At 36.0% G+C, this 13,939-nt stretch overlaps 1 protein-coding gene across 6 annotated transcripts in view; it reads left to right on the top strand.

Annotated features, from left to right (window-relative positions):
• Positions 1–13,939, top strand: part of LOC126775891 (homeobox protein homothorax) — a 258,601-nt gene that overhangs the window by 120,440 nt on the left and 124,222 nt on the right. For 4 of the 6 annotated variants that reach the window (XM_050498053.1, XM_050498051.1, XM_050498052.1 and 1 more), the window contains exon 8: positions 5,020–5,028. The exons of the other annotated variants lie outside the window; for them this stretch is intronic. In XM_050498053.1, the coding sequence (XP_050354010.1) occupies positions 5,020–5,028 (9 nt within the window). The remainder of the gene's footprint in view (positions 1–5,019; positions 5,029–13,939) is intronic. 6 annotated transcript variants of the gene reach the window in all.

Raw genomic sequence — 13,939 nt, 5'->3', positions numbered from 1 at the left:
AGCTCTTGATACCGCGAAAAAGATTTGTTGCAAGAATTATTCGTTAGTATCTGTTTCGATGTACGAATACTTTATATAAAAATAAAATATTTAGACAGCGAAACTACTAGAGAAATAAACACGATGTTCAATTTTGCGTGCGCTTTCTTTCCGAACGGAAACTTCTAATGGTCTTAACTGACATGTAACAACGAAAAAGTATTTTTTTGTAATGCATTCGATTACCTGTATCTTTTGGCAGGTGACCATTCATCACCAGATGGCCGGTCCGTGTTTCGGTTTCGGTTTCGATAAAATATGACAAGCACTTTTGTAATCGTAACAGTTTTTGTCACCATTTCGTGACACCGAATGTCACTCAGGGACGTCGTGTTCATTGTGCGAACCTTGTTATTTTTTATAAAGACTATTTTCCATGTCGCCATTCGGAGATGCATCTGTCATTTAAAAAACTGTATATGAAAAACGCAGGGGGGGAAGATCGTCAGCCAGTCAAATCCCTAAAGGACTAAAAAGTAATGAACAAGCCATGTTCACGGGGCGGGGGTACCAGGCTCGCATGAGCTAGGCGTAGGCCGATATCAGCAGTACAAGCGATCGCACTTAACCGTCACTTACGTATCAGTCGCTGCAGCGCTATCATTCAGCGTCGCGCGTGCATTAGCGATGTCGCCGGTCGATAATTTATTGGACACCTCCTCGCGGCTATGCGGGCCGGTGACTGCGGTGATAGCGATGATTAAAAACGCTCCGTGATAACTTAATGGTCCTGCCTGGATGCTGTATTATCGAACATTTCCTTGGTTTTCTCATTTACAAGATTTCGAATTTCTCGTACTGCATTTGTTGTTGTTACTTCTTCACTATAAACTAATTATTTTTCAATGTTAATAACCTTATTTGCTGCGAGTCCTATGTGTGTATCTTTCATCCTATTCTCCGCTGTGAAAATTATAGAATTTATAAAACATAAGTGATCATAAAATCCGTATAATTTACGGGAATCGACTTGTACGATTATTCTTAAGTATCACGAATGTGTGCCACTCGTACCGCACATTATACCGGTATACCGGTCCCACGAGAAATCGCAACTACAGCACCCTCACCCACTTTAAACCGTTGATGATGTTCAGACATTGGACATGATATTTGTACGAACATTTGAAACAAAGCGGCAACGACAAACATTGGAAACCAAATGTTTTATAAAAAGTCTAACTATCTCTAAAAACAGTTTGACATAAAACAACACAAAACAATGTTAAGTTTTATTCAATAATAACATAAGACGTAACTAAATAAATACAGATAATAAATTAGTGGAATGTAATATGAATAAAAAAAAAATCTTTAAGACTAATTAAATATACGCTTAAATCATCTGAATTCGTTCAAAATATTTTTTGCAAACATTACGATGAAATTTGTGTGACTTTTTTCTTATATTTCTTTCTTGCTTTGTGGCAAAAAACACTTAAAATATTATCCTTATACGATTTACACTTATTGCTGTAATATGCAATGTATATAAAGTTACAATTCAAAGCTTAAATGATTGTAAAAACCATGTCACCTCAATCCTCGATGGTACCAACCACCAACAATCCACCATTCCCGTTACCATTACACCTGAACTTACCGTAAAACCGAACCGTTGAAATTGTCAAAGTCAGCGACGCGGGTCACGCCGTATAAATAACTCGATAACCTCATCACAGAAACTAATCCTTATCTGTATTAGCATAGAGTTTAAAATCGAACAAGAGTTATGGATTGCTATTATTGTATATAAGACTCTTATTAAGAGCGACTCCCACTCGTGAGTGAGGCACGCAAGCGGGTAAAGCTTAGCTCACATGGCGCTAGCAGAGATTACAATAAGCTGCGACTGACCCATTCCAAACGTAAATAAATTATTTATTATAACAAGTTAACTTTTAGAGCATTTAGTAACCAACCAGCTCAAGATAGAAGGCTCTAGAATAATCAAATCAGTTCTAGTCTTATCTTCTATCCGTCTCAAAGCCTATATTTAGAGATATTTTTTTTACATTTGACGTATTTGTCGTGTCATAAATTCATCAATCAATAGTTTATTATTGCAAATTGCTAAATAATTTTAAATCATATCTAAAAAATATTCATTCCAAAAATATATTTAGTTTCGTTTGATATTCCCCAACCAAAATTGTCGACGAAAAAAAAAATCAAAAAAAATGTGAATATTTTTAAAAATTTTAAACATTTCCCGTCATGTGAGCCGTCTCGTAACAAGTAAGTGGAATCATACGTACATTTCCAAGTATGGCCGCGTCACACGAGGCCCGGAGCCACCGTACACGTTACTGACGATCTCGCCTCAAATTAAACCAGTTTAAGACAATACAAGATGGAGTATGCGTTCGTAAAAGAAAGTTAGCTGTTTTAGATAACGGTCCGATACTATGTTCCTATTTACCGAATAGCTATTTTTCGAATCTTTTAAACAAATTTAAGCGCTGTTAAGCGGGTGATTAGTCAAACAATGCCGTGTCTTCTTCTTGCAAATGTTAAATCATTAATGACAGAAAGAGAGAATCATTGTTTAATTGAACAGTCTAAGTGACGTTTATAAGTAAGGGCGTAAGGTTTATCGATTATTATTGCTATCGATGTCGACGGCATTTTTAAAGCAAACTTGGCTTATTTTAAGAAACATAATTGGATTGTGTTTTAATTATATTACATATATTTTTATAAGATTTTGCGATAACGAACGCTTTTTACCATTTTTATTATTACCGGCCGGCGTGGCACCTCTTTACAGAACTCTGTACAGTTAACTCCAATTGAACAAATGGTGGTAGTAATGCTCATACGGAACACCATTACAAATCACATAGAAATGCCGACTTTATGATTTAACTTGTAAATCCCGTAATTACTATGCCTATTTGTTTGTCCAGCTCCTAAGCATGTATGTTGAAGTTCGCGATGACGTAACAAATGGATAGTTTCTTTCGCATCACCATTGATACAGCAGTTACCTGGTGGTAGGGTTTTGTGCAAGCCCAAGTGTCTGGGTTGGTACCTCCCACTCATCAGATATTCTACCGCTAAACAGCAATACTTAGTTTGAAGGGTGAGTGAGCCAGTGTAACTACAGGCACAAGGGACATAACATTGTGCATTGGCGAGGTAAGGAATGGTTAATATTTCTCACCTCGCCAATGTCTATGGTCCGTGGTGACAACTTACTATCAGCTGGCCAATTTGCTCGTCCGCCTGCCTATACCATAAAAAAGTCGTACGTGGCCCAGGGCTCGGCGGTACGAGGCGGTAATCAAAGGTCAGTAAGAGCGTCGTCGGCACCGAGCGGTCGCGCAATTGGATTGTAAATAGAATCAAAGCGGGCAACAACCGCTCAGACGCAGGAAAAACTTCTTTTAATTATTTATTTAGCACTGGTCGCTGCCCGCGGATTCGCTCCGCTTGTTCCGAGCTATAAAGTTTCATTAATGGCGTGCTAAAACAACAATGTTGGGATCGAACTCGGAGCCCCGTGAAATCGCATTCGGTTAAGTGTTGCTGCGAAGTTTATCTTTAAATTTAATTTGTTTTAATCGTATTATCAAATCGTATCATTAATAATTGCTCATTGTTTTAAATCATATTATTGTTTATTTTTGTATTTTAAACATAATTAAACTTTTAGTAAATTAAACATAGACTGACGTTTATAATTGAATAAATGCGATTTTTAAAATTATATAAATATTACGAACGTACGTTTTTGCTAAGTTTTGTTTTGACTGAGATCTGACTTGACTGCAATTAAAATATTGCAATAGAGAAAGGATATATACATTAAATATATACTTAACTGTAAATTTTATTTAGTATATATTGTGCGTATATTAAAAAACAAGTCCACAATAATATACAAGCGCTAACAAAACGAAATTAAAGTTTATTTCTTTAAGTAAACGATTATTTTCTCTAAGGGCTTAAACGCAAGCACCATCGGCCATTCCCAAAGAAGAATTATTCGAAGCACAGGACATATTATTATAGTAAACGTGTGTGTGCACAAACACAGGTGCGCTTGCTCTTACTCTCATAATCCGATGGGCCAATGACACAACCGGTCAGAGTTCAGGACCAACGGCTTTAAGTCAACTTCCAGTCTCACTCGATCAATTTCATTGTACCGACCCGGGGCTTGAACCCAGGACTTCAGTCTCTTTGGCCTTGTTAACTAGATCCACATATCAATAAGCTTTTTTTATAAAATAGCTACTCCGACGGGTAAATGAGCTGACGGTTACTGGTCACCAATACCAACATTGGCGCTATAAGAAATATTAATCCTTTCTGCCATCGCCAATGCGTCACCAACCTTGGTAACTAAGATGTTATGTCCCATTGCCTGTAGTTACACTATGCTATTGATATTTGTGTGTTGTTCATGATACTCAGTAAAACTCTATATAAGACAACTCAAATATAAACATAAATTTAAGAATAGTACACTGTTGGTACACTTCTCATCACCTGTCAAACTGTCAAGATGTCATTCCTGTCAAGTCGATATGATAGCTGTTCTTGAAACCGATAAGAACTGATAACGGACTCGTACAGTTCGTTTAGATACTGTGACGTACTTAACTTTGAAATTATCTTCGTATGAGGAAACAATTGATTTGAACACTTGAATATTATGAAATTGAATGAAAAGTCAATGAAATCATTGGCTGACGACAGTAAATTTAAAAGCTAACCTAAAATAAATTTAATTGGAGATTCTTTTAATAAAAAAAAGTAGTTGTTTTTAAGCAGGTTCTGCTTTATTTATATTTCATAGTTATTAAGGAATCTAAAAGTTATGTAATAATTTATTTTTAATCTCGTCTAAGAAGTATCGCGTATTATAAGCAAACGACTTCATTAGAAATCACCCATTCTACCAATTAGTACTACATGGTCGCGTTAATTAAAAATGGCGATTATTAATATGATTTTTCTGCTTTGTTCCAGATGCCATGGGTAAGTTGAGCGAGACAACAGGAAGCCCCATAAATCATGGTGAGGCTGTAAAAAGATCATGTTAACAAAAATTTCCAATCTTCATAAAATTCGAAAAATAATTACGGTCGCTGCGGCGGTTTTTTCAACGCGAAATAAGTTAATCGGGCAACACTAGGAGTCGGACGGGGATTCGCCTCGCGTCATAAACTTTGATTAGGTCATTAAAGCATGTTAATTTATTAGCGTTCGAACAACTTTCATTTGTAATAAACACACAAAAATCACCCATAAAAGTTTTACGTTACCGTACTTTATGCGGCGAGGCGCTCGCCGGCTTTTACGACCTTTTAAAACGTTCTCACGTGTGCAAGATCGAAAATCACCTCTCTGGTGATTAACTGCACGGTCCATTGTCGACGGTAAAGCCGATTTGGAGGACATTTGAAAATCGCATTTTTAAGCTTCAAAAATAGAACTTCAGTTCGACGATTAAAAAGTCGTCCGAAAACCGCAACGCTCGGAGCGATATTAATTCGAAATACGAACTCGTTGCATGCAAATTAAATATTAAGTATTTCGGTATACGATCCCGATATAAATAAAAAAGGACGTTTTCATATTCATATTCATACACGCTGTCAGAATGACGTATTCATTCCAATTTCAAAAATCAACGTTCGAATACGTTTCAATTTTGAAATTTTGTCAGTTCGGAAACGGGGTATTCATTTGGCGCGAAATTCCCTCGATGCATAAAATAAATTAAATTCAAATAATATCAATCGGACACGGGAACACACTCAGGCGTTTTCGTTTTGCTATTTATCATAAAATATGGACGTGGCTGAAATTAAACATCTCTGTCTCCTTCCGACTCGTATCGCGTGACAGGGACGAGTAAGCATAACTTTTTTTTTCTTTATTACAATTCGTGTTATCGACTTGTCCGTCTGTGTGTTGATTTGTTCGTGTCGGTATCGCCGTACGATATTAATTACTGACATAATGAGCTTTGTTCTTTCGACTCGATTGTGATCATACTTCGCTATTAAAGTGTTCAGTAGAACAATGGACTTGTAAGCCATGGAATGTAGATTATGTACTTGCCTTAAATCGAAGTTCATTTGTTTTAGAGCATTTTGTGTTTTTATGTGTTCTGTGACACCGCAGAGCTGGATAATCATTGTATGTTCTATATTTAAATAATAATATAATTAATTTTGATAAAAATAATAATATTTGTATACAAAATTTCTTGTCTATTCTTTTGACTGTTGAGGGAGATCCGAGGGAGGAGAAGAATTATTGTTCAAAAGCCGTTTAAAAACAGGAATTTAAAAAAAAACATAAGTTATATTAAATATGTCAGATATATACATATGCTGTTATCGCATTGATTGAATGTATATATGTATGTTTACTACATAGGTGGTAATAATAATATAAGCTATATATAGGAAGACATGTTGGTTTTATCCCTATTAATATTATTATAATAATAAAAATAATATAATAATATCAAGGGACATTTTTCACACACAGCCGTCTGATCCCAAATTAAGCTTGTACAAAGCTTGTTCTATGGAAACCAGACAACTGATATACTACATATACTACTTTTCTTTTGTAAATACATACTTATATAGATAATTACACCCAGACTCAGGACAAACAGACATGTTCATGCACACAAATGTCTGTCCTGGGTGGGAATCGAACCCACAACCTTCGGCGTGAAAAGGCAGTATCTACAAACCACGCCAACCGGCTTGTCGAATATTACAAATCTAAAAGTAACTCTGTCAGTACATTACTTTTTCACGCTTAAGCCGCTGTACTGATTTAAATGAAATTTGGTATGAAGCAGGCTTGAACCCCAAGGAAAGGCATAGGATACCTTTTGATACCTAACACCACACCCACCCACCACGTGGGCGCAAGTAAAAACTAGTGACTAATAAAGTAGCAAACATGACATAATCCCATTAATTCTATTGTTATTAAACGTCGTTTGTTTTAGGAAAAGATAGAGAATTATCCGTCAGAGAGTTCTTGTGCGGATTGGTCAAATATTTCTTAGAATATTTTAAAAGAAACTGTATATCTTGCGATATTTTTCCTTATAGGAAAAATATTTACAAATGAGTTTTACACCGGAATTTGTCAACCACTTTCATGTACTGAGTTCCATTCGTGAAACCACCTAAAAGATGAAATTGTACAGTTGATATATTAGTGCCCCATAACGTGCGCGATGGTATAAACTCTTCGTTGTGTTCACAGCATCCCAAGATGGAGCAGCGTGGAACTCGAAATCAAGTAAATATCAAGTCATTTACGATCTGTTTGAGTACTTTACATATGTTTCTAAGCACATATATGTATTCATGTACCAGTTTTTTCGTTTTGATGTTGACAGAATTATAGTCAATAACTAACTCTCTTAATAGTATTTATAGTCTATTACAGTCGAATAAGGAGATAAACACACAACATTTACACATTCCATTTTTTTTGTACACACTGTGAATGTCCTAGTGCTGGGCTAAGGCCTTCTGTCCTCTTTTGAGGAGAAGGCTTGGAGGTTATTCTACCACGTTGTTCCAATGCGGGTTGGCTGAATACACATTTCTGAATACACATTTCATGGCAGAATTTCAGTGTTCAAATTATACACATGCAAGTTTCCTCACGATGTTTTCCTTTAAGCACGAGATGAATTATAAACACGAATGAGTTTTGACAACGGAACGCCTGCCACATTTTCCATGCGATTTACCAACTCATATATATTATATACTAGAAACAGTTCATGATTAATATATCATTATTTATAATACCAGTTACATACACCTTAATCATACTTCCAAAGTTTCGTTAACTTCGCCGTCATTCAAGACGCCATTTTTTAATAATAGATTATTTAAGATATCGACCAATCATGTCGCGTCAATTCAAAGTCAAAGTTGTTTGTCTGTCTTTACGCCTCTTGCGGTTGTTTTCCTCATTCATGTTCCCATTTCATTTAACAATATAATAATAATATAATGATTTACCGGTGGTAGGGCTTTGTGCAGGCTCGTCTGGGTAGGTACCACCCACTCATCAGATATTCTACCGCAAAACAGCAATACTTGATATCGTTGTGTTCCGGTTTGAAGGGTGAGTGAGCCAGTGTAATTACAGGCACAAGGGACATAAAATCTTAGTTCCGAAGGTTGGTGGCGCATTGGCTATGTAAGCGATGGTTGACATTTCTTACAATGCCAATGTCTAAGGGCGTTTGGTGACCACTTACCATCAGGTGGCCCATATGCTCGTCCGCCTTCCTATTCTATAAAAAAAATGTTAAAAATAAATAGAAGCACTATTAGTTAAAATTAGGCAAAGTTTTCATATCAGATAAAAATGTAATTGAAAATATGAAGCTAGAAGATATAGTGATAAGGGGCCAATATGAGAGTATTGTGTTGTTCAGTGGGCAGTGATTAATGATAATAGGACCTTTATACTAGTACATATATACTTATAATAGCTGTTCCGCGGTTTTTAGCCGTGTTAATTTTAGTTCATAAAAGTAACGGCCCGTTAATGACCCATTGCTGGGCTAAGGCCTTCTATAATTTTGAGGGGGTTTAGACACCCCGTTGCTCCAATACGCAGAGCATGAGATGGATTATAATCACAAACGAAGCATATGGACATTTAGCAAAGTAATTTGAAACCACAATCATCGCTCACGATCCACGTCTTCAACCACTAAACCACCTCAGCTCGTTTCAGTGAAATTTAAGTATCATCGCAAGCGATTGTCTATAGCTATACCTAGTACAAGCATTAGCATATTAAAAATTACGTTACAAACAACAACGTTTTTTTTACAACTAACGTAATAAATATTGAAATACCTTTTTTATGAACGTACAAAACATACAAATTACCCGTGACTGATATCGCGATATCAATTAACTAATTAGAATGATCATAGATTGCATGATTAAGTTGATCGTCCATCGAAACTATAGCGCCGTAGCGAGCTATCGCTCAGCTTGAATGTAACATGCAAGCTAACCTGTATATAAGAGTAGGACAGATATATTTCTATACATCGTTTTATAAGCTGTTAACGATCTGTCTGTGATTTGTATAATTGTAGTGTTGCAGATGCGATGGTACGTCAGATTGACGCCATGTTGTCAAACGTTTGCACGATCAGCAATTACAAAAAACAATGACTTTGTCGTCACGCTTGTTAAAGGTTATGTAATTGTAAACGCTCATTAAATTATCACCCTGTATAGATTTCTTTAGATTACAAACCTTGCCTCTCACTATAAGTCACGTTTTCAAACGTTCATTTCGCAAATATATGGTAGTAAAACATTTTCATAAAGTCCCCGTAGCGAAGGGCCTTACGATAAAGCTACAAGCGACTTTCAAAAGGACGATGTTATTTTCTTAATATTGAATTCTTCTCAAAAAGGAGCAAGACGCCACAAGACGTCTCCTTTACAAAATCCCATTTATTTTATTGTTATTGTTAACAGCTTGTCGGAGTCACGAAAAACCGCTAAACGTAACGTTGACACGTACCAAAACGGTTGTATCGGGCAGAGATTCAAATTTCGAACGCAAAATTCAAGATGGCGACCTTCGCGAGTCGTATATCAATCGTGATTTACGCGCCACGGTCGAGGTCGACGGCCGCCCGAATTTCGTTCAGAAATGCACTCGCCGAGTAATTTATTTGTGACCATCTATTATTTTGTAGACTCACGAGGTCCTAAACGCAGCTGACATTAATATATCATTTTACGCGATGGCGCGGCCTACCTTGTCTGCGTCCCGCTCCCACGCATCGCGCGCGCTTTTGAGCGAGCGGGACGGAGGCACGGGGGCGAGTGGTTTGCGTTTTCACTTTTTATAGTAGCAATATATTTGATCAGCTGATCGTCATGACGTTTACTGCGCGTGTGGCTATGTGTAATGTTTTTCATAATTTATATTATAGTTGTTTTGTGTTTTTATTCGAGTTGACTAGGTCGTGGTTTATTTATAAAGTTGAATATTTATCTATCAGTGTTACCCGCTTCCGTGCGATCGGTGTTGACATATAAACATCGCATCGGCCACACTTTTGGATATAAAAATTAGTTTTATTGTCATTATAAATTTAAATAAGCGGTTACTGTGCTGGATTATATTTCGAAAACAATTTTGACATTCATTTTAAACTTGAACTCGCATAACCTTTGAATACGTCAATAGAAAAATACGCCATTTTGTGACGCTGGAGTTTTATGACCTTGTTCCGTTAAATTTTATTATATATTACGTATTAATTAAAACGGTACCTTTAACTATATTTCCTAAACAAGTCCGTTGAAGTGGAATGCGTCTAATGAATAAAATTAAAACTTTTATAAGTTAATATAGCTCTGCTAGCCATTTTTATAATTTAAATAATTTAAGCCTATAATTCAAATAGGCTTTATGTACGCTTAAATGGCAAATTTTGAAGGATGAAATGGAAAATTAATACCACCACTGACGAAGCCTTGGGTTTTCCTAGTCCTTAAGTATTATAATACCTAATTATTATTATATATATATATATATTCGTTGCGGTTTCGACATGTATGTACTATAGTTTTCAGTGTAGGGGGTGGGATAGGTATGTAGGTTTCCTGACGATATTTTCCTTCACCGTCGAACACGAGATGGTTTATAAACACAAATAAAGTACATGAAAATTCAGCGGTGCTTGCCCTTGTATGAACCAACACTAATTTTTTCATGTGGTCTAACCAGTCTATCTCGGCTTTTTTAACAACAAATAACCAAACATACGGCTTTCCTATTTACAATGTCGCCATTTATATTCTGTTCTTTTTAATCGTGTCAAGTGGTGAGTGTCAACATTGATATGGTAAGGCAGCAATCCACAACCACAACCTACCGTGGAACAGCTTCATCCGTTGTGCTAGTAAACTATGGAAGTCAACCTGAGTTGCGACTAGGAGATATCATCAAATGTGCACTCTATATTTCACTCCTCATTCGTCACTATCCGTTCATTTTGACAACCGGATAGAAATCAAGACCGAGATGGCCTAGTGGTTAGAACGCGTGGATCTTAACCGATGATCGTGGGTTCAAACCCGGCCAAGCACCACTGAATTTGCGTGTGCTTAATTTGTGGTTATAATTCATCTCGTGCTTGACGGTGAAGGAAAACATCGTGAGGAAACCTGCATGTGTCTTATTTCATTGAAATTCTGCCACATGTGTATTCTACCAACCCGCATTGGAGCAGCGTGGTAGAATAAGCTCCAAACCTTCTCCTCAAAAAGGGAGAGGAGGCCTTAGCCCAGCCCAGTGGGACATTAACAGGCTGTTACTGTTACAGTACTGGATAGAAATCGGAACCATCAGCTTTCCATGTCTTGAAGATAAATCAAAAATTACTATAACTGGTGTATAAAAATTGAAGCAGCACCCTTATAATAATAATATCCTGGGACATTTTTCACACACGGCCATCTGATCCCAAATTAAGCTTGTACAAAGCTTGTGCTATGGAAACCAGACAACTGATATACTACATATATTACTTTTCTTTTTGTAAATACACACTTATATAGATAATTACACCCAGACTCAGGACAAACAGACATGTTCATGCACACAAATGTCTGTCCTGGGTGGGAATCGAACCCACAACCTTCGGCGTGAAAGGCAAGTGTTCTACCAACCACGCCAACCGGCTCGTTGGCGTGGTTGTAAACAACCTTATAAACTAGCCACTATTCCGACGTAGCATTTGAATGTTACCAATACGCATGATAGAATATTATATAACATTTAGGATAACTCTGAATTTTCTACACATAGAGAAAGCAAATAGAACAAAAAGTAAGCATTCTAATATCGAAGTAATTAAACATATATATATTTTAATTTAAAAAAATAACATTAGATTCATGAGCTTTTCAATTCGAGTGTCTTCAAGGCAAGAGTGAATAGGCAACTTCTAGATAAAAGCGTTCCTGCAAGACTGCACTGTCCTTATCATTAAAAAAAATGTAAATCAAGCAGTTCATATCAAAAAGAAACTAACACACATATTATAACAAAGATATAACTTTTTGTGTTTGAGTGTCTGTATAAAATGAATACAATTTAAAAATGTAATTTAGAACTCTATTTTCTACCGGATTTGTGTTTAGTTAAAATTAGTCGTGTTCGCGTGCACGTGACTCCTGTAAATATTTTTGGAGGCAATCGATTTCCGAAATCCATTCTGTACCCTCGCTGTTGCGACCGGCTAGTGTGGATGTGTCGTTATTAAACCGCTAAATAATTTAACTGTAAACAATTATATAAACGAATTCACATATTTAATACTTATAAGATTGCCTTGTCCGTTCTTGCTGGAATCATAAACGTATAATATGAGTATGATTATACTATTAGACTATAAGAGAGATGTTTTTTTTTTTATTTGACGACAATTTTTGAAATTTAATTGATTTAGATAAACTAAAATAATCAACGTCTTAAACTTAAAACTACCCTGAAAAAAGCTAAAATTTCATGAACAATTTAGTTTAATTGGTTGTTTGTTTTAGTTTAATGGCTTATACAAAAAGTCATAACAAGATTATATTTATAGCTCACATAATATCGTATAATAATTATAAATTATTAAATTATCTATTAAATGCTATATAATTACTGATGGGAATAACGACGGCACGTGTAGCAAGACAATGTGCTCGTAAAACTTGAACGATAATTGGCAATGTTGAAAACAAATTAAAGGTAAAAAAGGATAGTACATAACAAAGTATTTCTTATAAATTATAGATAAAAAATATATTTAAAACAGAAGATACCGTAGCGTCTTATCCATAGTAATCTCCAGGCATTAGCGCGTATCGCACAAGCCTAGCATCATTAATCTACGTGACAGTTCAAAATTTAGTTACAGAGGGTCCCCCCTCCGCCGCCCGCTACCCGCGCCCTCCCCTCGAGCGAATGTGGCAAGTTTTTGAGGCACTCCCAAATACGGTTCGTTTGTTGAAAACTTGCTTCCAATTTTATTATTGTTTACGATTGCGTTTTTTCTTAACAGTTAATTCTTTTTGTAATATTGGTTGGTCGCTCATTCAATTATCTTCGTAGCGAAGGTTATATAGTATTATTTATACCCTTCCGTACAGACTGTTTCTACATATAACCTATCATGATATTAATATGAGCGGTATGAGCTTTATGCTATTTTTCTATCTGTAAAGGAACACGCGCAAAATATCTTTGAATTAATATTGATAAGATTCAGCACATGATTACCCTTATATATTTAAATTGAACTGTACTAATAACTTTATAAACGTTATAACAATTTATCGTTGAGGTCTGACAATGAAAGGATTAAAGCAAATTAATAATAAGCCCCGAATCAATCCTAATTGATACAGATTTCTATCAATTCTGATATATTTACCCGCCGTAATAACGCCTATCTTAGCGGGAAAGCTAAGATGACGGCGGCGCCCCGTCGCGCTGCCATCAGCAGATGTTCTAGCTACTGTTAATTACGTCACAAGTGCTGCACACCCCCCCGCTCATGTGAGCCTGGTACTTTAGACAACATACAAATTTGAAACACTTAAGTAACTTGGAAATTTAACGTAAATAAATAAATTGATAATTTTAAAAGCGACAGGCATTCATCATTCGCTAGTTCATGTGATACGCAATTACAAATTAAGGTAAATAATAGATGGCTGTTATTTAAAAAAAATAACAAGAACCGTCTCGAACACGTTCGCGATCCGCAAAAACCGGTTATAATTTAATTTCTCGTCTTTTTCATATAACATGTACGGTTGTAAATTGCGGATGCGTTTGTTAAAGCATTACG

Source organism: Nymphalis io, chromosome 19 (assembly GCF_905147045.1).
Source record: "Nymphalis io chromosome 19, ilAglIoxx1.1, whole genome shotgun sequence".
NCBI classification, from domain to species: Eukaryota; Metazoa; Arthropoda; class Insecta; order Lepidoptera; family Nymphalidae; genus Nymphalis; species Nymphalis io.
This window is presented reverse-complemented; position numbering and strand designations above follow the sequence as displayed.